We start from the raw sequence: 25,609 nt of genomic DNA, 5'->3' as shown, positions 1-25,609 counted from the left end.
TGCCTCTATTGCCCATCATCCCTAGGACTTGGCAACCCCTAATTTATTTTCTATCACTATAATTTTGTCATTTTGAAAAGGTTATATAAATGAAATCATACAGTATGTGACCTTTTAAAATGGCCTTTTCCACTCAGCATAATGCCCTTGAGATTTACCCAACACATTGTATCAATAATTCATTCTTTTTTATTGCTGAGTCGTATTCCATGGTATGGATGCTTTGTTTAACCATTGAGTCATATTCCATGGTATGGATGCTTTGTTTAACCATTCACCTATTGAGGGACATTTCAGTTGTTTCCATTGTAAATTAAATTGCCATTAAAAATTGTGTATAGGTTTTTGTGCAGATACAAGTTTTCATTTCTCTTAGGTAAGTGCCCAGGTGTGCGACTGTCTGGTAAGTGTATGGTTGGTGTCTAAAGAAACTGCCAACTTATTTTCCAAAATGGCTGTACAATTTTACATTTGTGTCAGTAATGTATGAGATCCAGTTTCTCTGCTACCCCATCAGAATTTGCCAATGTCACAATTTTATTTTTACTTTATTATTTAAGTTTTTATTTTAACTAAGGTTATATAGTGATATCTCACCCCATTCTTAATGTGCATTCCCCTAAGACTAATGACGTTTAACGAGTCTCTTCATGTGCTTGTTTACCATCCATAAATCTTTTTTGGTGAAACATCTCTTCATGTCTTTTTTTTAAATTTATTTATTTTTGAGAGATAGAACAAGACAGAGCATGAGTGGGGGAGGGACAGAGAAAGAGGGAGACACAGAATCCAAAGCAGGCTTTAGGCTGTGAGTTTTCAGGGGCTTGAGCCCACAAACCACAAGATCATGACCTGAGCCGTAGTCGGACTCTCAACTAGCTGAGCCACCCAGGTGCCCTAACATCTCTTCATGTCTTATGCTCATTTTCTAATTGGATTGTTTCAGTGAATGTTGAGTTTAAAGATCAGAGAAAGACAAGTATCGTATGATTTTAAGCATATGTAGAGTTTAAGAAATGATACAGATGAACATTGGAGGGGAAAAAAGAGAGTCAAAACAAAACAAAAAAAGACTCTTAACTACAGAGAACACACTGATGGTTACCAGAGGGGAGATGGGAAGAGGGACAGGTTAAACAGGTAGTGGGTATTTTTTTTTATTGTACCTTATTGTCCACTTGGTTTCCATATAACTCCCAGTGCTCATCCCAACAAGTGCTCTCCTCCATGCCCAAACGGGTGATGGGTATCAAGGAGGGCGCTGGTGATGAACACGGGGTGTTACATGAAAGTGGTGAATCACTGAATCCTATACCTGAAACTAATATTACGCTATATGTTAACTAACTGAAATTTAAATAAAAACTTGAAATGACCAAAAACAGAAACAAAACAAAAAAGAAAAAATGTTGTTTTAAGAGATAGTTACACATTCTAGATAGGAGTCTTTTATCAGATATACATTAAGATATATGTTATTTACAAATATGTTCCCCTAGTGTATTACTTATCTCTTTATCCTCTTCACAGGATCTTTCAGAGAATAAATGTTTCTCATTTTAATGAAGTCACATTTAGTTTTTTGGTTTGTACAATGGCATCATGTCTAAGAACTCCTCACCAAGCCCTAGACACCAATGGGTTTATCATACCTTCTAAAAATGTTACAGTTTAATACTTTATATTTAAATCTATGATCCATTTTTAATTCATTTTTGTATAATGTATGTGGCTTAAGTTGAGGGTTTTGGGTGGTTTTTTTCTTCTTGTTTGCCTATGGACATCCAATTGCTCCAATATCACTTATTGAAAACACTATCTTTCCTCTTTTTAATTCATTTTAAAATTAAAAACAGTTAATTTGAAAGTCAAATTGATCAATGTTACTGATACTACATACTGGACTTAGAAACTATCAAAGTCAGCAAATGTCTATGAGATCATGCATGTCAATATGTTAATAATTCTCAAGAATCTAGAAAATATTATAAAGGTATCATTGCTATTATAATGCCCTGTTTTCTATAAACCTTAGTCAAGTTATCTTTAGATATTAAATGATAGATGGCTCATCTTATAAATTGGATTCTTAATCTTCAAGCTGCTTTGGCCTGCAAACATGTCAATAAGAACTGAAAGTGATGGATCTTCCTGATACTGATATTTGACAACTAGGAACTGTACGGAGAAAATCAAATTACTTGAATAAACTAATGAGCTCTCAAATGTCAATATATAACTAAATAAAAAGAAAGAAAAGATTACCCTTTTTGTTGTTTCTTTTCTTTAATATCCCATGAATCTCAGAATTTTAACACCAAAACAAAGCTTTAGACCTCACCTAGTCAATATTCTCATTGTACCTATATGATCAGAAAACTATACGAGGAAAATAAAACAAAGGCTAATGATTTCCTCTACGCATTGAAAGATTTTGTGTGTTTAAAAGAATCAAGGAGGAGTCCTACCTTAGTGGTTAACAAAGAAGACTCTAGAGGAAGGTTGCCTGAGTTCAAATCCTGACTCTTATTGCTGTGTTAAAAATTAGGAGTTAACTATTTGGACCTCGGCTATAATAGAGAGCAAATAACAGGGTTATTTTGAGAATTTATAAATCATAAGTATAAAACATTTAAAAAAAGAAGCCTGCCATTTAGTAAGCAGTAGCAATTAGTATTCTTCATTTTCTACCCAGAGAAAGCATTCCATGTCTTCCACAGTTCTCTTAGCAGAATCAACCCCTTCTTCCTCTGAGTCCCTTCAGAGGACGTACCACATTTTGTATCAAGGTGTTAACATACTTCGACATCATGAGTCTCATCTAGCTCTGTTTTGTTGCTGTTGTTTTCCACTGAAGTTTTAAAAAAAAATACATAATATAAAGTATACTATGTTAACCGTGTTAAGTATACAGTTCAGTAGTGATAAGAATGTTCACATTGGTTGTGTAACAGGTCTGCAGGTCTTTTTCATCTTGTGACAATGAAACTATATACACATTAAACAACTCTTGTTCTAAGTGTTTGAATCCTCAATACCTAGCTGAGTACTTAGCAGTTAGTACTGTACAAAAGTATAGCAAACTGAATTTATATCATCCCATGAGCCCATATTCATGACTTAAATTCTTATCAGTTCTCTTTTGCAATGCCATCATTCCTTTTTCTGATATCAACTTAAATCATCAGCTTAACTCAACCCTCAACCTACTGTACCTTAACATGCAGAAAATTCCCCATCTATGAAACCCCATGCTCCCATCCAACACACGTTGTGTTTAACAAATCTCCTTCATACAACACTTCCAAGCAACACTCCTTAATCAAAAATACTAAAGGGCTCCCTTAGGTCTTCAAGGAAAACGTAGTAAGTGCCTTAGTTTGTTGACTCATTACCAATCTCTATTTCCCTATTTAAATCATCTCCCTCTATTCCCCTATATCCATTTTCCCAATCAACATATACACATTTTCTCCCAAACTGACCAAGTACAGCCTCAGGTCTTTGTTTTTATACTTCTCTCCAGTTTCCAAAGGCTACTTGCATCCATATTCATTCAGAAGCATTCAGTGCCACTTTGACCTCCAGTGACATGCTCTGTCAGAAGGCCCTTACCCTACACCTCAGTGGAGGGTCACTTGATGAGGTTGCCCAGCCCTCTCACTAGTAACACAAGCACCAATGAGGACATGAATCTCTTAACCCACTTTCAATTCCTAACAACTAGGAAACCCAATAAAGATTTTTTTTTAAATGACTTAAGGTAAAACACTGAATGTGCTCATTCAATGTGCATAAGCAGAGAAAACAAGGAAGAGGAAAATGAGGCCAGCTGATATATATAAAATGGTTTATATTAAATATGACTTCTGTTATGAAAATAAAATAGCCACATTATGTTTCCATTTATAAACTATAAAGTTTGTTATAAAATCTTGGTACAGACTTAGATGTTAGATAACCACATAAAAAAACATAATGATTGCCTTTATAAATACTTGTATAACTAGGAAATGGCCTGATTATCAGGAAAAAACATTATAGACGATAAAAAAAAAAAAAAAAAGTCCTTCTCTCCTTGCATGCTAATGTAAGATGTAAGTTCAATTCCCAGTCTTTACTTGAGATACTACCCAATGGGCCAAAGACAAACAGCCAATCAGACTTTTAGAGCCTATAATCCAGGTTGACAACCTTGTTTGTTAGTCTTCTGAGGATCAGTTGTACAGCAGGTTTAGATTAATCAGTGAATACATGATTACAAATGGTAGCTTTTCTGCAGAAACAGAATAAACATACCAAAAAACCTGTTGGGATTCACCGGGGTCTGGGCCTATATATCAGTCCATCTGTCACATCATCAAAGCACTTGCCTCCCTTACAATCCTTGCTTCATTTCTACCCAAGGCCCAGATACACTAACCTACTGATGTCTGAGCAGCTCCAGGAAGGTAGTGCTGGGGAACCTTAGAGAGTTATCAGAAATCACCCCAAGCAGGAGCCCAAATTATTTCTTTTAAAACATATACTCAATTGCCAAAAATGTATAAATATCTCCTAATTTTTTTTTAATTGGTGGTTGGGAGTGGTTTTTGTTTTTGTTTGTTTTTTGTTTTGTTTTTGAAAATCACTTAAGGAGAAAACCCAATTCCAATGATACAGAGTAAAATATTATATCAATTCTACAATAGAACCTCATCCTTTGGCCATGAAGCCACCACCTGCCACAAGAAGAAATTGCAGAGCTGAATAAAATCCCACCTACTGTTTTTACTTCTATCCTCTTATAAAGAGCTCACCATATATACTGACTCATGCATGAAAGAAGTACAATCTCCTTCATGAAAAGATAGAAATCTTGTGGAGGCTGCTTGCAAATGGAAACACACGTATTAGACATATCAGTAACAAATTCAATCTAAAGAAGAAAACTGGAGACCCGCCATTCTGCTGCAACACAAATCTTGAGAGAAACACTTACAAAGTTGCAGCCCCAAAGTACACTTTCTAAGTATAATGCCAACCATATCTACTTTTATTAAAAATCAACTTTTATTTACACACCAATCAAAATCTAGTCAATTGAAGGCTTATAGGTGGGAAACCATCCAATATCCAAAACCTGGAATATTTCTTTTCTTAGCTACATCTGAAAAAGTTTGCTGCAGTTAAAATCAAGCACTAACCAGAGCATGTTTTATACCGACCCATCATTTGGAACAGTTCTGCCTGTCATTCCATGGACAGTATTTACATGTTTGCAGAGCTCAGGACAATACTGTTTCAGAAATAATCTTTTGAGAAAGGCAAAGGAAATGAAGATTTTACTTCATTTATGTGCTTTCCCTGGAGTCAGGGTTAACTCATGCTAATCTGAGTGAACAGCAACCTGAGACGTGTACCAAAGAGGGTTGCATGCAGTCAGTTCAACCAACAGAAACCTGATATCAAAATATAGCATTATACCTATTTAAATAGACCATGAATTCAAACATTCCCCAGGAGCAGCAATTTCACACCTTCACTTATGAAGATTAAGGAAACATCATGTATCTGAAAGAATTTGATGGAGTTTCAAAAAATTAAAAGGTACACACACAGAACAGCCCAAAATAACACAGATGTATGCATGTGCACACACACAAATTCCACAAACATCTGTTTTCTGATATCAAAATATTTGCTACTTTGTCTTTTGTTTCTAGTTGAAGATATATTTTTTAAGATTTATTTTTTTTATTTTTAAGTAATCTCAACACCCAATGTGGGGCTCAAACTTACAACTCCAAGATGAAGAGTCATAGGCTCTACTAACTGAGCCAGCCAGGGGTCCCTGGTTAAAGATATTTTGGATTGATAGATGCCTACACACTCATGGCTTAAAATACATTGAATTAAGTTTACAGATTTCTTTTAAAACAGCCTCAGATCAGCACTGTGGATGCAGGCTGAACAAAATCTATAGAATGGAAACAATAATTGATTCTCAACATTAATTTCTTCTTAATACTCTCTATTAAAAGGGATTATTCTTGTTTTAAGATTAATAGCCAACTTAATAGCCTGTATTAATTTGCAATAGCTGCCATAAGATTGGATGGTTTAAACAACAGAAATTTATTTTCTCATAGTCCTAGAAGTCCAAGATCAAGGTTTTGTAAGTTTCAGTTTCTTCTGAGGTCTCCCTCCCTGGCCTCCCCCTTCTTGCTGTGTCCTCACATGGTATTTGCTTTCTGCACTTGTATCCCTGGTGTCTGTCCACATGTCCAAATTTCCTCTTATGAGGATACAAGTCTGACTGAATTAGGATCTAACCTAGTGGCTGCATTCTAACTCACCACTCTAATGGCTCTACCTTCAAGTAAACTCACAATTGGAGGTACTAAGAGTTAGAGCTTCAGCATATAAATTTGGGGGGAACACAATTCAGCCCACAACATGGCCCATGTTCCTTGGGCTATGAGCATTTTTCACTGTTAATCCTTCCTAACCCCCCAAAAATCTGAAATCTCTCCTAAAATTTGTACAAATACAAATAGAAAAATCATGAAAAAAAAAAAAAAACCAGTTGTACCTATATTCTTTATGGTCCAAATCTATGAATATCAGTTCCAGATTGACTCACTGTGTCTTACCCCTTTAAAGGGATAGGTTTGTTTGTATGTTTATTTCTTTTAGGAAAGTTATGGTGTGATAACTTCAAAGTTACATGAAGTTCCTCAAAAAGTGACACAGATTAACCAGCCATATGACTCAGCAGTTCTATCATTAGGTATATACCCAAGAGAATAATACCCAAATGAAACCAAATTTCTACACAAAAACTTACTCAAGAATGTTCATAGCAGCATTATTTATAACAGATTAAAAGTGAAGACAATCCAAATGCATATCGGCCAATGAGTGGTTGGATAAAATGGGGTATATCCCTGCTGTAGAGTAATTATTCAGCAATATAAAGGAACACAATTCTGATACATGTCACAACAAGGATAATCCTTGAAAACATTCTACCAAGGAAAAGAAGTTAGTCACAAAAACCATATACTCTATATAATTCCACTTATACGAAATGTCCAGCCAGGCAAATGTATAGAGATGGAAAGTAGATTAGTGTTTGCTCAGGACTGAGGTGGGAGGGTTTGAGAGGAATGGGGATTGACTGCTAATGGGTATAGAGTTTCTCCTTCAGGAGTGATGAAAATGTTCTAAATTAAATTGTGGTGTGGGCCGGGCAACTCTGTCAATGTACTGAAAATCAATGAATTGTATACTTTTAATGGTAGATTGTATGGTAAGTGAATTATATCTCAATAAAGCAATTTTTAAAAAAGTTCTCCATGGTTCAACAGTTTTTTGAAATTTAATCTCTTTTGTCTCTTTATGGAACATCAAGGTAATTTGGCTGTCTAACATTCATTTACAGACAAAATAAAATGAAAGAAAAAGAAAAAAAGCCACAAATTTATCAACTTGAAAATATCAAGAAACAATTTACCTTATGTTCATTGCTAATGCTACCTGTGACCTCTATTACTAAAGTCAGTCTACTTCTTTAACCTCTCTTCCTTGTACAGATAAAACATCAATTTAGTTGTGAATTTAAAGCAAACAGGATCATTATGTTTGCAGAGTGTTCCACAGCTTCGCTATTCTAGCAATCTGTGACCTATAAATAATGCAAGACCTTTTCCTTCTCTAAATGACTTTCTTGCCGCATGAGTCTTGATACACAGAACCAGAAAGAAAGAAGGAATGAAAGAAAGAAGGAAAAGAAGGGAAAAAAGAAAGAAGAGAAAGAAATCAACCCACAGTCATGGAATTCAATCTATTTCTAGTTCCCCAACTAAATTATGAATCGCATCTGTTCTCTCTTTTGTAGTTGCATCAAAAGCTAACTTTTAAGTATTTTGCCATTTTATTTTTATCAAAGCAAAAGTCTATCATAGCTAATGTGAAAAGTTTTTGTGTTTTGCTTGAGAAGGAAAGCAAAAAAAAAAAAAAAAGATCGGTTTCTACGTGACCCCTGACCTTTGAACCACAACCTCCTTGCCACTAAAGCGTTCAGCACCTCATTTAATCTCCCCTCTCTGCAGTGGCATAGTGCTGAGAAAAGGAAACAGAAAACATAATCTGGGGACTTCATCAATTTTTCATGAATTTTCATTTAGGCCAGAACCCCCTCTTACCCTGGTCGATAGATCAAGCAGCTGTCATATATTTACCACCTGGGGCTACAGCTGCTATCTCTCGGGGTTACCACTGACTCAGGCTCTATCACAGGCAGCCGTAGAACGTGCAAGGACCTCTGTGCCCCTTCTACTCCAAACACAGGGAGAATGGTGTTCAAACTGCAACCCTATCTGTCCTAGCTATACCTCCGCTCTCTCGGTCTCATTGGAAAACTGCATATTAACACCTTCGGTGACAGGTGCTTGGGTGGGAATCTGCAATTCTGTTTTCTAAATATCTAAAAATTGCTTTCACCTAAAGACCTTTCTTAAGTTCAAATGATTTGAAAAGTACTTTCTGGGTTGCTTTTTTTTTTTTTCTTTTCAAACTAAGAGGGAGAAAACAAATATGAGGTATGTGATTTGACACTCCATATCAATGATGTCCTCTTGAATGTTTTTTTTTCCTCCACTGCATTATTCTATTACATAAAACTGTAGTTTATATTAAAGGAAAACAAAAAAGAGAATATGTCCAGTATGGTAAAGAACGGGCTGACTTCTCTACAGCCTGCCAAGATAGATGGTTATCAATATAATTGCACACTTCACCTGACATCAGAAACCAAGATTTTTTTTTAATTAAAAATGAAAATCAAGGTGAAGCAAGGAGAGGACAAAAAATTTCCATATTTTTAATCAATAATCATTTCACAGTAAAAGTTGTAACAAGTTTGTTTGCTACCTCTCCATACACTCTTAATCACCTAGATACCAGAAGTCAGTGATTCTCAACTGATTTTGACCCCTCCCCAGGGGACATTTGAAAGTCCAGAGCCATTTTTGGTTGTTACTGCTGGGGTTGGGGGGGCAAGTCTTATTGGCCTCTCCTGGGCAAAGGCCAGAGGTGCCGCTAAACATCCTGCAATGCAGAGCACAGGCCCCCCCAACAAAGAATTCTCCAACCCCAAATGGCAATAGTGCAGAGATCTGGGTATCTTGCTCTAGTTCCTTTGCACTCCATTCAGAGCAAAATTCTTGGGAGAATGGCAGCATTCGCCACCCTAATTCCACTCCTTATTCATTCTTCCGCTGCCATGTTCTCTTTCTGCTCCTAGAGCCCACAAGTACTTTTTTATTTAACCATCATGGGTCATTTGCACTGTAAAACACTTTTTCTTTCTTAAAATTATTTCCTTGTTCTTCTTGTCACTTCATTCCCCGTATGTCATCACCCTGATACGTCTCAACAGCTCCTGATCCATTACTTCTTCTCCTTTGCCCACCATTAGATATTGGGGTTCCGGGCAACAGGGGTGATCTCAGCCCTTATTAACCATTCCCTGCCCACAGTCTGCCTGGGCAATCGGGTCTACATCTTTTTCTACTCTCAATCACTTTACCCTCTGTGTGGTAAAGACCTCTCTTCTTAATTCTAGAAGTTCTCTTTTTAATGGAACATGAGATATTTTTACATTGAGGTCTCATTGGTATGTCAAACAACACAGCCAAAGCTGACCTCAATCTCCTGTCCCCATTGCAGTTATTCCTCCTGTACCTGCTACCCTTATGGATGTAGCTCTATAGCCTTAGTCACTCGACAAAAACAAACACAAACACAAAACCGAAGAAACAACCACTGGGAATCATCCCTTATCCCCTGAATCCCTAAACTGACCATAAAGTGATATGACTTATAATATGTAAATATGATTCAAACTATTTGCTTCTTTCAATCATCACTGCTATTTTCATTTCAAAATCTAATATATACTCTTTTCTGAATTATTTGACAACTCCTTGACTCGTCTCTGACTTCAATCATCATCCCTATAACCAAGTTTTCAATTCTCTTTCAAAGACTCCTTTTACATAACAAAAAACATCTACTTTTCCAACATATAGTGCCCACCAACCTTTCAAGCTTCCTACAGTTCTCCAAACACACAGCATTGCTAGGCTTCCATTCTTTTCTTCACTGGATGGAAAAGAGGTGTGTCATACTTGAGCATTTATGTTAAGTGTTCTAAATTATGAAGCCCGAACATTTATCTAATCTATCACTATTGTTCTATCATTTTAGTTAAAAAAAATATATACCTTGGTAACAAATAATACTGAAAAACCGCAATGCTTTGACCCAAATTTCCATATTAATACATTTTATGAAACACATAAGGAAAGAGAGATGACTGATGATCTAATGTGAAAGAGATGAGTAGCATATAAATGGGTATTATTGGATCTTGTGTTGCCTCAAATGGCATGAACTGTTGACACGGCATTAGAAGAAAGAATTTTATTCACTGGCTAAATCCAATTTAGAAGCCTTCTTGTTTTCCTCTCTAGGTCAAAACATATTTTTAGAATTTCTCAAAGCTCATTGATTTAAAAATAAAAAGTGCTACTGTCACACTACACAAGAAGAAAAGCATGGTTTAAATTTTTCCTCCTAAAACAAGTTTGATTCATTATTAATGATGCAAGTAGGAAAGTGAGCAATATTTAGGTTAAATAAAAATACAAGATGTATGCATGTTGGGAAGAATTTTAACAAAGCTAAGGTTCAGGGGAAAACAATGTTTATAGCTGCCCAACAATGAAGTGTCTGGCAATTTGGATAAACTTTAATTTTTAAAAAAATTAGTTGAAGATTAAAAATAGACATTTGTTGCTGAGTAGATAAAATAAAAAGCATTTTAATTAAAATTCTTAATTGCTATTTATGGAGTAGGCCAAATCAATTAGAATGTTTTCCCAAATATGGCAAAACTCCCTAAAACTAAAAATTAGAATAATCAGGATCTGGTCTTCAAATTTCCATTAACTTATTGTCTGAGTCTTCATCACTTAACCATCATGGGCTTCATTTTCTCTATAAAATGGGAGAAAAATACCTGTAATATCTCATATAGGGAGCTGGTGGGGGCGAAATCAACGGAACTCAACATTGAAATATTTCAATATGTTTGAAAAGTTCCAGGAATCAGACATTTTGAAATAAAAACATAAGAGTCAGGAAATTTATTTTTGAGGGTTTTTTTGTGTGTGTACATTTCAAATCTCACCTAACTGTATTTAACTTAACTGTTTTTTGAAGTATATCATAAAAATGAAATTACCTGGTACCTTGTGCAAAACTGCATTGCTAGCTAAGGTTCTAATGCTCCTATCTCCAAGTATTTCACACAACAAATTTGGGTTTTAGAATTCTTCTCATCATTTCCTATTGGAAATACACATTTCAAGCATTAGTGTTTTTCAGATTTCCTGGGACAAACTATAAATCAAAAGTTCAGACACTTAAGAACAAAAGCTTTCATCGAGGTAGCTGAAGAAGAAATACTTGGTGTGAAGAAATGATTTTGTTTACTAAAAGATGCCTTCCTGTGTAAAGCTGATATATTGCTGAGAGTTGCAACATACATATACACAAGTTTTACAATCCAGTGTGACACATGTAGCGTGTGAGTACAACTACCAAGTTTAACTACAGACATGAGACACTGAGCTATTATTTAGCACTCCCTTTCTAGCTATATAAATAAGTCTCATGCATCTTGAAATATATCAATTTTCTTATCTATGAAGACCCACTGGTACCACCAGAAAAGTTGAATAGTGCAAACTTTTTATATCCAATTGTTACTATCTTATTAATGATCAATTCCAGAAAAAAAAATCTTTCCACAGACCAGCTAATATCAAAGTTTTATGGTACTGTTTAAATTATGACACAAACTTGATCCTTACCTATACACCAAAAAAACAAATCTATCATACATTTTAAAATATTCTGGGAAACAATGCATGAAGTTATGAAGTCAATGTTCAAATAGATGCAAAGCACTGACATCTTGATTTACTAGTGCTATTTGGGCTACCTGATGATGTATATGTACATATATGTGTGTGTTTATATACACACATATGAAAGTTTATATACACACACACACACACACACACATATATATGTTTTATATATATTTTAAATGCCAGAGGTGGCGTCAAGTCCTTAACTATTGCTGACTACCAAGACTGAGCAAGACCCTTCCATGTATAAACATTTTGTTCCTATAAAAATCAGATTTCTTCTCTGATGAGTTTTGTTGGTAGAAAAAATAAATAAATAGAGTTGCTGTTATTGTTCCTGAATTCTCCCCGAAACACCTAGGGNTTATAACATAACATAACATATGTTATATATAGATAAGTAACAGAAATAGGTATAAAATACTGAATTTATGCCCTATACTTGATACCATGTTACACAGAAACTTTTCATTTTAAAATAGCTGACTTTAATACTTGATTATATCTCTCACTAATAATTCAAATTTTAAATATGACCAGCATCTTTGCCACTTTGCTCTAATGTAAAAGCATAATTTCCACCTTGCTTCAATATAAATAAATTTACTTCAATACCATAGCTTGACATTATTTTGACCAGCTTTCTTTGGAGAACGCAAAGTAAAATTATCCATAGCGCATTGACTATTTTCTTCTTTCGGTATTAAATACCCACAGGGACAAATCAAAGCTACCTAAAAACAAATCAAAGTTAAAGTGCATGCCACTTAGAGATTCATCATGTTTACTTACATGCCACTTCCAGAGATGCATTTCGACTCACTGCTTCACCGAGATAGTTCCTTGCGACACAAACGTAGCTTCCTTCATCAGGCTTGCTTCTGCGCCCGTGCACGATGCGCAAGAAGAATAAGGATCCGCTGGGCAGAAGCATCCTGTGAGACCGGGGATCATCCTTATCAGTCTCCACGCGCTCACCATCTTTGTACCACTCAATGGTGGGCGTTGGCCGGCCCTCCGCCTTACAGTTCAAAGTGGTGGGCTCTCCCTTAGAGACAATGACGTCTGAAGGGTGCTCCACTATCCGTGGGGGGAAGTCTTCCTGGCGAAGACGAGATCCTACAAAACAGAACAGAAGACAAGCATTAACATTTCTTTATCTATAGATGTTGTTTGGCTTAGGTTCACATTGGTGGAACTGAATCTCCAAGTATTCAAAATGCACTTATTACTATTTTATTTACGTCTCATTCTTTGGTTCTTGATGCATCTCCTAAGTCATCCCAACTCCTTTGTGGAATGTGATAACATATCAATGAATTAATATGTTAATTCTAATAAGTTAGGCTTAAATGTTCCATGAATCGTGACAAGCAAAAGTGAAAGAGAATACGAGATTTTCTTTTGGGTGCTAAGATGAGTAAGATTAATCCCCTGCCCTTGAAGTGATTACATTCTAATGGGGGACAAAGCCAAGCGGGCAAGTATCTAGAATATACAATGCAATGTATCATGCTTGCATTGGGTCATCAGACGTAGCCTAAAAAGAGACCCATAAGTAATGTATAAATATTAACACAATTTAACAGATAAGGAAGCAGCTCAGGAAATTGCCCAGTAATGTAGGAAATAAGCTGTTGAGGCAGGATTTGAACTCAGAGACATATGACTGAGGAGTTCAAGTATAAATCATTATATTAAAATAAAACATATGCTGCATGGAGGTCTGAGAAATGCATTATAGGAAGAGAGTGGAAAAAGAAATGTTAATTCTAACTAGAACATAATGAAAGGATGCCCTGAAAAGGTGACATTTAAATTGAACTGTACAGAATAAAACTATGTAAATAAAGGGAAAAAGACATTCAAATTGAAGAAACAACATGAGAACATGAGAGTACATGCATAAATAATATATTTCATAATCAGGAAGGAAATGGATATGGCAGGTGGAGGTGAAAGGTAGTTTTGGAGCCCAGACAAAAGGGCTTTATATACCAGGCTAAGGATTGTGATCTTCATTCTATATGGCTAACAGATTTTGATGGCGCGGTGACAGGACTATCTGTGTATTAGAAAGATACTTTTGGTGCACAGTGTAAAAGATAGAGACCCATGGAGACAAAAGGAGAAAGTTACTTAACTATTCCAGAGAACAATAAAAAGAACTTGACTTTGAGAAATGATGCTGAAAGTAGAGAAAAAAAAAAAAAAAGAAGAAGACAGAAGGCATACCATAAAATAATCCTTGGCAGAATTTGCTATATCCCCATAGAGTAAGGAAAAATGGTAGATACCAATGACTTCCTTCTAAGTATAATCAAAGTGGGGCCATTAAGGGGTAGAAACTATAGGAGGAAATGACCTGTTGGTATTTTAAGATGAAAATTTTTCATAATGTATTGTTTTAAATGTTTTGTTAATAAGGTGTCAGCGGCCATTATTTGTGAGATGGTCTTACCAGCTCTTGTGCATAAATCTAACAGAGATGGTGAAAGAGAGAACCATGTCTGTTGGGGTGCCTGGGTAGCTCAGTCAGTTAAGTGTCTGACTTGATTTCAGCTCAGGTTATGATCTCATGATTACTGAGATCAGACTCTGTGCTGATAGCATGGAGCCTGCTTGGGATTCTCTCTCTCCCTCTCTCTGTGCCCTTCCCCTGTTCATGTTCTCTCTCTCAAAATAAATAGATAAACGTAAAAAAATTAATAACCATGTCTGAGTCCATAATATAGTCTAGATACAAGCTTTACGATTTTCCAACTGATCATCTAATATTAGCATGTTTCAGCTCAAAAAATAAATAAATCTGAGAAATATTGACTTCTCAAAGTTGTTGAATACCATTTGTTATCTCATCAGATCCAAGATGGAACTTAACCACTACAAGTGCTGGAACTTAAACCTAAAGCAAAAGAGTACAAAGGTCAGATTTTTTCTTTTACATAGCACTAAAAAAAACCAAAGCATTTAAATATGGACAGGTAATCACATGGTGCATCACAACAATAAAGAAGGTTATATATATTGAAAATACTGGATCCCAAAAGCAAACGAGGAATTTAAAGAATATAAAAAGATGTATTTTTAAAAGAAACAATCAGAAAAGATCTCAAAGTATTTAAATATGAATGGCTAATCACGGTTTGCAAATCAGTAGCATATTCCCAAATGTAAAGATGTGGTTTTAGAGACATAGAATCTGATCCTAAAATGGAACAACAGTTAATCTTACTTTTCTTATAACAGCCATATAGGCTACAATCACCTTGTTTAGATACCTTTCTTGTTCTTTAATTTGTCATGTGCACTGTCTGCAGCCCCCCGATGTCAAAGTTGTTCTATTATTAAAACTAAGCAAGTCAATCATCCATGTTATTAGAGTGCTCTTCACTTTATTAAAGAGTCCCCCACCTTATTTGGTAGATGGCCCAGATAAGGCCTGCAAAGGACCTGAAATAGACAAATACTTATTAAATAAAATATAAAATAATCGACTCATAAAAGGAAAAAAAGGCAAAATACCTAAACCCCTTAGCAATACACCTAGAACCCAGCATGTCCAAAAAAGCATACAGAGAATTTTACCCATTAATCACTATAACATGTAAACCTAATCTGGTGTCATCACACTTGGGTATTATTTTAGTCATTTTATTCCCACTGTTATAAAACTTCAAAATCTACAATCTTAATGTAAGAGGTAAAATTATCCATTTAGAAGAAATTATAACAGCAAATTTTTATGACCTTGACTTAGGTAAAACTTTCTTGGACACAAAATGCACACACAACAAATCAAACAACAGATAAATTGGACTCATTGGATTTAAGTATTTGTGCTTGAAAAAAAAGTCAAAAGAATAAAAAGACAACCCACAGAATCAGAAGGAATATATTTGCAAATCATATAACTGATAGGGGACTTATATCTGGAATACATAAAGAACTCATAGCACAATAAAAATACAAATAACCAAATCTTAAAATAAGCAAAGGATTTGAAATAGAGATTTATGCAAACAAAGCCAGAAAAATGGCCAGTAAGCACATGAAAAGATTTGTGACATCATTAGCTACTATGAAATGCCAATCAAAATCTCAGTGAAACATGCTTTACACAAAGAAGAATGGCAATAATAAAAAAAATGTAAAATAACAAGTATCGTCAGGGATGTAGAAAATTTGAAAGCCCCATACATTGTTGGTGAAGAAGTAAAATGTGCAGCCACTTTATATAATATTCTAGATTTTCTCAAAAAGTTTTGTAATTAACATATGACCCAGCAATTCATTTGCTACGATATACTTAAGAAAAAGGAAACCTTAATGCTATACAAAAACTTGTACAGGAGTCTAATGTAATGTTCATAACAGCATGAGTCATAATAACCAAAAAAAGAAAGAACCCAAATGTTCATCAACTGATGAATAGATGAATACATGTTGTATATCCACATAATGGAAATATTATTCAGCAGTAAGGAAAGAATGAAGTCCTTATACACACTACAACATGGATGAACCTTAAAAACATTAAACTAAGTGAAAGAAGCTTATCACAAAAAGCCACATATTTCATGACACCATTTATACAAAATGTCCAGAAGAGGAAAACAGAGACACAATATAGGTTTGTCAATATCTAGCGTGGGGAATAGGAGTCAGGTGTGAAGGGGTATCGGGGTATCTTTTAGAGGTGATGAAATATTCTAAAACTGACTATAGTGATAGTTGCACAATTCTGTGATAATAATAAAAACTATTATATTGAACACTTTAAATGGGTGAATTATGTGGCATATAAATTATTTCAATAAAGCAATTTTTAAAAAGTCATAGTAAAGGCTCTGTGAACAAGCTTAACATTAGAAGAATGCATGTTCACTCATGCCAACAGTTTGGTTATTATCTTCATTTCTAATTCTTGGTTTGAAATATAATCATCAGGTCAGCAATAGCAAACAGGGCATAAAATAAAGCTGAAAGTTCTCACAATATAGGTGGACAGACAGACAGACAGAGACCTGTAGATAGACAGAAATATATCTAAATCTTAAGATGTTATTAAAACTAACAGGATTAATTCTGAACTCTCTTAAATTCAGATATTATACAATACAGCAGTGACCTGAAGGTAGATAAGCTTTAGGTAGGTAGTACACTCCTTAAAATTGTACAAAAATGGGTATTCTTGTTTGAGCAGAACAGGAGAATCGTGAGGGGACCACAGCTTTCATCAAAATTGCAAAGAGGTCTGGGTCTTTAAAATTAGGAAGGTCTACTAAACTACTAGGTATTCTACATTATCGAATCCAATTATTTCATTACAAAAAAAAGACAGTTGAGTTGTCAGCCAAACTTACTGGGGATTCAAAGCTGAACAGTAGAGGGGGCTGTATATTACATGACGTGCCCTGAAAACTGTTGAACTTTGACATCCAATGGCATATCAGAAATACAGGGCTCCCAGCCCTAGCCCAGACCTACACAATCAAAATCAGCATTTAAACAGGACCCCGTCAGGGATGCCTATGCATGCAAAGTTGGAGAAGCATTGCTCTCACCAGTTTTTGCATTGTCCTCCCCTAAGAATGTTTTTACTTTTTAGTGTTGTTAGAAGACTGAGGAAGAGGAGGAAGAATTATAAAGTAAAGAAGGAAACAGACCTCATGTGGCCTAAAACATTGGAAATATCTGCCAATATTTTACAGAAAAAGTCTGCCAATCTGCTTTAGAGTACCTGTTTGTCACTTCCCATTAATAACTCTACTTTTTTTACTTATATTTCTTTTATATAGGATCCCAAAACTGTTGTCTCCAGATTCCAGATGGGAAAGAAAAACAACTTTGACTGCAGTGTTAATACTGGTCATGTAATTATTCAGGATCCTTATATGAACAGATAGGCTAAGCAAAATATCAGATTTATCTGCAATTCTACCTTTACTTGTGGCAAGTCTAGACATCTTTTTAAATTTCAATTATTAATTGGACAATCACATACTCAAGTTTTTTTTTTATTTTTTTAATGTTTATTTTTGAGAGAGAAAGAGACACAGACAGACAGACAGAGAAAGACAGAGAGAGAGAGAGAGAGAGAGAATGAGCAGGGGAAGGGGGGGGAGAGAGAGAGAGAGAGACACAGAATCCAAAACAGGAGTTAGCACAGAGCCTGATGCAGGGCTCGAACCCAAGAACTGTGAAATCATGACCTGAGCTGAAGTTGGAGACTTAATCAATTGAACCACCCAGGCGCCCCAGTCAAGTTTTAAATAAAAGCATTTTATTCAACTTTCCTGATCTTTTTTTTTTTTTAAAACCAATGGAAAATAGTCACAGGGTCTTAAAGGTAAACATCCATGTTACTAAGAAAGTAAGCTATAAAATAGTCAACTGACTTGCTCATAATTAAAGAACTATCAATAACAGAATTAGACCTCAAGATGTGAATCCAAAATCTGCAGAATTCTTAAAACCTAGATGTAAGAATAAGTAAAGAACATACATTACAACTACCCTAATTCCAAAACCCTCTGCTAAAGTTGACTGAAATAAAATGAGTCAGATGGAAGCCTCTAATCAAACTATAACATTTTCCTTGATTTTCAAAATGTGATTCTTTGACTACTGGCATCAGCATTACCTGAGATATCTCCAGAAAATGCAGATTCTTGGTCCCCACAGTGAACAAGAAGCATCAGAAGTTAGAAGTGGAAGGAGTCTAAGATGCTCACTTTTGTCATGCTGATCAGAAGGTCATGCCCTCTGACCTGGTCTATACTGGTCTAGAAAGAAGGTCATGCACTTAGACCTGGCATCAAATTAGTCAGTTGCATGCAAAAGCATCTTTGAATGAGGTTCTAAACACCCAAGATTACATAATGGATTTTTTTCTGCTTCTCAGAGATTCTCAAACAATGATTTCGAAATGACTTTTGGTAAAATAATAAAAAGGAAACTGAGTAGTTTACTCGCTCTTCAAATGTTTGAGGGCTGAAGGAGAAGTATAAATTCTAATTCATAAATATTTTAAATTTAGTTTTATTTCATCAATAACCACTCATTTTCAGTGAGTGCTATAGTAACTTTTGTTTTCAGAGTGACTTCAATTACACAGTATAATAAAGTAGGATAAAGGATCTAGAAGAACACTTGTTGATTTCATTTCAGGTGTAAACTGCTCCTTCCTCATTATTCACTTAGAATATAGCATTCCCTTGAACTAAGCTTTCTTTACTTTTCACCCATTCACTATATAGTTATATTTGGACAAGTTAAACAACACAATTAAACCTCTCTGATTTTTTTTAAATGCAGAAGAAATGCTTGGCAAATATACTCTCTCCAGAAAATTTCTGTGCAGCATCTGTTTTATTTTTTCTAAAAATACACACAATACTATCTCCTTGTTAATAATAACTATGTATTTTCTTGTTTTCTTTTTTGTGTGCAAAAAAGTACCTTTATTATAGCATAGGGATAGGACACTTGGGTAGAAAGAGCTGTGATTACACTGTGATTGTAAGGAGTGACTGATTATACATGTTACACATGTTTCAGTTGGGGGTGAGCAGATAGAGATAAAGGAAGTCTCTAAAGGGAATTTCATATGTTAAAAATGACTTACAGGATCCTGGAGGTCTGGCTATTGTCAAGCCAAGGTTGATTTTGATCTCTAGCAAGCCATTAACATTAAGGCAGTTGTGAATATTTAAAAAAAAAAATCCTAGTAAGATTAAGCCAGCAAGATTCTCCGTGATTACTCAAATTTTGAATGTGACTAGAGATACCTCCTGAAGTTTTCCCTCCCTTAGAGAGGTGCATAGTGCTACATGAAAAAGTCAAGGCTTCATGACCCATCACAATGAGGAGGAGGCATAGTGGAAGGAAAAAGGGACACGGGTTATTAACTAGCAAATATTTATGCTTCACTTTTACCAGGCACAGATCAGAATACCAAATGACTCATCAGTCAGTTGGGATGATGAAAAGAAATTACACATAGGCTACCAGGACATGTAGTAAGCATGGAGTATACCTTTTTTTTTTTTCCCCTCTTCTATAAACAAAGATTTTTTCCCCAATATTTCCCCCTTAAAACCCTAATCACACTGACAAGAGTTGATGTTTTCTGAGGTCATTCTGGGATTAATGTTTTTCTGCATGGTAAATTTCAGCTAGACCAGGTTGATTGCTTTATACTAGATTTCAAAATAAGTTGTTACTGCTTTCTATTTTGCCAAATCCAATCAAAATGTTCTCCATGGAAAGAAACATCTCTCAGTGCCACTATATATGCCGTCCACACTGATTAGTGAGCTAACATAATTTGTAATGAAATGGAATTGATCACTCCATCAAGTCTATCCTTGTAACTTTTCTATCCTTGAATTCTTCATGATGAATAAATTCTAGTGCACTTCCCTTATGAGGGAAGGGGGAATAGAGAACTCACCCTCCCCCCCCATAGAAGTCTTATATATGATAGGATGTGGTGAGCAAGTCAATATTCAGGAAACATAAAAACTGTTTTATCCATTTAACCTTACTGAAACTCTCTCATGAGATGACCTGATTTGTCAATGAATTAAATAAATTTATAAGATTTTCATTCCTTCTGAAAACATAGCAGTACCATGTGAAAAATAAGTTTAAATTAAAATTGAGATCTCCAAAAACTACTTATTTACTATAAAATTTCTACAATGACTTTTCAATGTCATAAAACTAAAGGGCAAAGTATGTGAAAGGGAAGTGACAAGTATAAAAGATGTTCTTGTCAAACTTAACAAGTAATCTTGATTCTGGAAGTTTCAGTTATGCAATATGGTATCCAGCAGCATCCATATTACCCAGTTTTCTAGGTACAACTGGAAGAAGATGAAGCCATGAAAGGCCCTCTCATCCCAAATCCCCACATTACAGATGAAAAAAGAAACAGAGAACCAAAGAACTGAACTTTTTCTCCAAAACTGAGATGAGAAGAACTATAGTTACCATATCCATGATCCAAGGTCTGTTTTTAGGATGAGTTTTCCTCTATTATATCTCTTTCTTATCCATGGGTTTTTTGTTGTTGTTTTTGTTTTGTTTTGTTTTTTTGATGTTTAANGAGTGGGGGAAGGGCAGAGAGAGAGAGGGAGACACAGAATCCGAAGCAGGCTCCAGGCTCTGAGCTGGCAGCACGAAGCCCAATGCAGGGCTTGAACCCACGATCCGTGAGATCATGACTTGAGCTGAAGTCGGTCGCTTAACCAGCTGAGCCACCCAAGCACCCCTACAGCATGTATCTTTAAACATTTGCTCTGTGCCAGTAAATCTAACCCTGTTATCTTCTCTTGTAATTATGTCCATTATGATGTGATGCCCATTGTCATGTTATGAAATGATGAATTTGTAGGAATTTACTATTCCATTTGCCTCAATTTTAAAATGACAAAATAGTATTGCAAGAAAGTTTAGGGGGCGCCTGGGTGGCTCATTTGGTTAAGCGTCCGAATTCAGCTCAGGTCATGATCTCACGGTTCATGGGTTCGAGCGCCGCATCTGGCTCTGTGCCGACAGCTAGCTCAGAGTCTGGTGCCTGCTTCGGATTCTGTATCTCCCTCTCTCTCTGACCCTCCCCTGCTCATGGCTGTCTCTCTCTCTCTCTCAAAAATAAATAAAACATTAAAAAAAAAAGATACATGCTGTAGATCAATGCTCATACTTTTAATAAAAGTATATATTAGGAAGCTTGCCTTGATAGGTCTATCAAAAGCAATGGCTATCATATGCTTTCTTAGGGAATACTCCAAAAGTTAACAATGATTTAAAAACTTTTGTTTAGGGGCACCTGGGTGGCTCAGTCAGTTAAGCGTCTGACTTTGGCTCAGGTCATGATCTCACAGTTCATGGCTTTGAGCCCCCCATCGGGCTCTGTGCTGACAGCTCAGAGCCTGGAGCCTGCTTCACATTCTGTGTGTGTCTCTCTCTCTGCCCCTTCCCCTACTTATGCTCTGTCGGTCTCTCTCTCTCTCTCAAAAAGAAACAAACATTTAAAAAAAAAAAAACTTTTGTTTAAAAATGAGCTCATGTAACCCTTGTAATTTATTCTTACATTTCTATGAAATTTACCTAAATGGCCAATAAATACATGGTTCTATAAATCATTTTAACCAAAAACCAACTGCTAATATAGGGATGCTTATCTTAAAAGTAAATATTTTATCAATTATGTAAAATACAACCTTAGCCAAAGATATTTAACATTTCTTTCCCTATTCAGGGTAAACAGGTTGCTATTTTAGGGGAAAGCAACGGAGGCATATTTCATAAAACTTTTTTTTTTTCCTCTTGAGTTTCACAATTGTATGTCAGGTCTTTAAGTACTTTTAAAAGAAATTGATGAAAATATTAAAAGTGGAACATATTTTCCATCTTTTTTTTCCTCCACCACCCTACAGTATTTAGTGCCTTCATTATGTAATTAATTGCTTTTTATTACACATTTTCTGGCTGCCTACATCTACTGCACTGAGCCACTGACCTCACCTGAGAAGGTGGATCTAGGCAACAGAGTCCCAACATCCAAGGGAAGGCATGACTGTCTGGGAAAGCTAGACCAGTAGCTAAAAGAAATTTAAGCCAGGAGCAGACACATGAGAATATCTCTACAATATTGCAGAGACATTTTGAAACCACAGATCTGAAAGCTTTCTAGTAAATTTTTAGGAGTGATTTCCTCTTGAGAAATAACAAATTAATTTCCTACTTTATGAATTCATTTTCCAACAATTCAGTGAGGAGCCAATGTATTAACCTGGACATTCATCCAATACTATTTCAAATCAATCTGCTACACCTTACCATGGTTGAAGGCATTCTTTAAAGAGTGATTTGCCACCAAATCAGAGGTTTTCATGGGTTATGTAGATTTGCCTTACAATGACAAAGCAAACTCTATTCCAGGAAGATATCCTTGAAATTTAGCTTCTTATTGTCATATTTATAATACTTCAATGTGGTTTCAGAATTTCATAGGCTTTATAATAGATAATGCAATGGGACAATCTCCAAACTCATTAAAATTTTAGCAATGTTTAATTTTCTAAAAACATCAACATGTATTTGATGGAGACTATGAACTGATTTCAAAAATACAACATTTGTTTTATGCAAACTCCAATGGAATGATAACATTTAACCTTCTACTTTATTTCTTAAGCAATATATTTTGAAAATTCTGTAGCAATAACATTAATCATCGTAACTATAGATTCCAAAGTGCCCAGTGTCAGCATCAGAAAACAACATTCCTAACAGCACTCATATTTTACATGCACTTAAATTGAGATTCAATGACCTAGTCAATATTGCAAACTTCTTTTACTAAATAGTATACTAAAGACTTTAAAAATGGAATTGAAAATGTTAGTACAATTTGGAAAGTTTCTTAAGAGAATAATTGCTAAAGCATTCTCCCCCAAAATTACAACTGCCATGAGCCACATATTAGCTGCACCATATTGAAGTAACACACATAATCACTGATTTGAGCCATGTTCACTTTCAATAGACATTCAACTACAGTTGACTCTTAAACAACTTTGGGAGAAGGCTGTAGACTCTCTCTGACTCTGACAACCCCACAGCCAAAAATCCACAAATCCATGTATAACTTTTGACTTCCCAAAATCTTAATTACTAATAGTCTCCTATTTACTGGAAGCCTTACCAATAGTGTAAATAGTCGGTTACCATATATTTTCTATGTTATAGGTATTTTATATTATATTCTAATAATAAAGCAAACAAAATATTATAAAGAAAATCTTAAGGAAAATACATGACGAATCTGTCTCTTTTCAGACAGAAAGACCCTAAGAAGCCGTTCTTCCAGGCTCTCACTACCCTTCAACCTCTTTTCCAGCCACAGCCTTCAGAACCATCTTCCCAGCCATCCTCTGCCTCCCAGATCCGCCATCCATGTTTCCGGTATTTTTGTTTTTGTCTGTTTGTTTGTTGACCTTACCTCCTTTTTGCCGACCAACCAGGAGCTCCCATATTCGTCAGAATTATTCAACTGAGATAGAGGCCACAAACAACCCTCGGGTCAACATGTATCTGTGCTCCTCCTATGCTTACCTCTCTCTGGGTTTCTACTTTGGCCACTTATTTGAGGGGTTGGCCGAGGGAAGCTCAAGGACAGGTTAAAGTGTCTCTTAAAATGCAAAACCAGCCTACCAGCTGTGCTCTCCACTAGGAAGTGCAAAAGCTGTCCCAATATATACATGGGTAAAACCCAGGATGCCGTGGAAGCTGCCGTGGTCTTGAAGAAGGCTCTGAACTAAGTCCTTTTGTATCTGCATGCCCTGGGTTCTGCCTCGCAGACGTCCATTTCTGTGACTTCTTGGAGAATCACTTCCTGGTTGAAGGAGTAGACCATCAAGAAGATGGTAACCACCTGAATGACCCCCACAGGCTGGCTGGCAGGCCCTGACACTGGGCTGGGGGAGTAGCCCTTCCAAAAGCTCAGTCCAATGGCTCTTGAGGGGCCCCTTTGATATCCCTCTTGGTCTCAGAGCTTCTGCCTGAGCCTCTCCCTCCAGCCACGGGGAAGCTTTTTAAATACCCTGGAGCCCACAAGCAAAATGTGGACCAGGTGAAAACAATAAAGCTTTTATAGCCAGAGCATTACAAACCAAACCAAAACAAAACAAAAAAACTGCGTATAAATGGACCTGTGCAAGTTCAAACCCATGTTCAAGGGCCAGCTGTAGTTGTACCTAAGAAGTTTGCCTAACATATGAATCTCATGGCATTGCTCTATTATCATTTTTTGATAGTGTTATTAAGCCATGGATGGACTTACGTGGAATGGCAGAGAGGACACCTCAGAAACTGGACACAAAATTTTGTGAATATCTGTGCACGTGCATTTTTATAAGGTACACATCTTTGGGAGTTAATAGAGACTCTCTTAACAAGAGGGATCTGACTTAAAACTGTTCTTATCTAGATGCTGGATTGGATTGTGAATGCAAGCTAATTTCTTACCTTCCCCACATGTTGTTTTCCTTATCTATGAACATAGCAGTACCTATCTAGTAACACTGCTGTGAACACTGAAAGAGTTCAGGTAAGCACTCAGTAAATGTTTACTTAATTAATGTTTGTATAAAGTGTAAAATTTTATTAGGAGAAACTCTCTCAATATACCCAAAGGAATCTGTGATCCTATAAAAACAATGGACTACCATTGGCCAAATGGTCTGCTTTTAATGCAATAATATGTCATTAAAAATACAGTTTCTGCCCATCTCTGTACTGTGATTTTTTTACTATTGCTTGTTTCTACCTACCAATTAAAAGCTCATTCTGAATGATACACCCTACCTACATTTCCCCAAAGGCTCCATGTTTTCAACAATTCTGCGCTCGCAATTGCCATATACTATAGTCAGTTTTAAAGATCAAGGACACCTGGGTGGTTCAGTCCGTTAAGCATCTGACCCTTGATTTCAGCTCAGGTCATTATCTCACAGTTCGTGGGTTCGAGCCCTGCAAAGGGGTCTGCACTGTCAGTGGGGGATTCTCTCTCTCTCCCTCCCTCTGCCCTTTCCGTGCTCATGCCCTCTCTC

The 25,609-nt window shown here is 35.9% G+C and overlaps 1 protein-coding gene across 1 annotated transcript in view; it reads right to left on the bottom strand.

Annotated features, from left to right (window-relative positions):
• The window catches only part of ROBO2 (roundabout guidance receptor 2), a 608,353-nt gene that overhangs the window by 528,423 nt on the left and 54,321 nt on the right, over nucleotides 1-25,609 (bottom strand). The window contains exon 2 of the mRNA XM_077765658.1: nucleotides 12,777-13,103. Within this exon, the coding sequence (XP_077621784.1) occupies nucleotides 12,777-13,103 (327 nt within the window). The remainder of the gene's footprint in view (nucleotides 1-12,776; nucleotides 13,104-25,609) is intronic.

Source organism: Crocuta crocuta, unplaced genomic scaffold, assembly GCF_008692635.1.
Source record: "Crocuta crocuta isolate KB4526 unplaced genomic scaffold, BGI_CrCroc_1.0 scaffold174, whole genome shotgun sequence".
Taxonomy (NCBI): Eukaryota; Metazoa; Chordata; class Mammalia; order Carnivora; family Hyaenidae; genus Crocuta; species Crocuta crocuta.
Note: the sequence above shows the minus strand (reverse complement) of the source record. Positions and strands in the feature narration are given on the sequence as shown.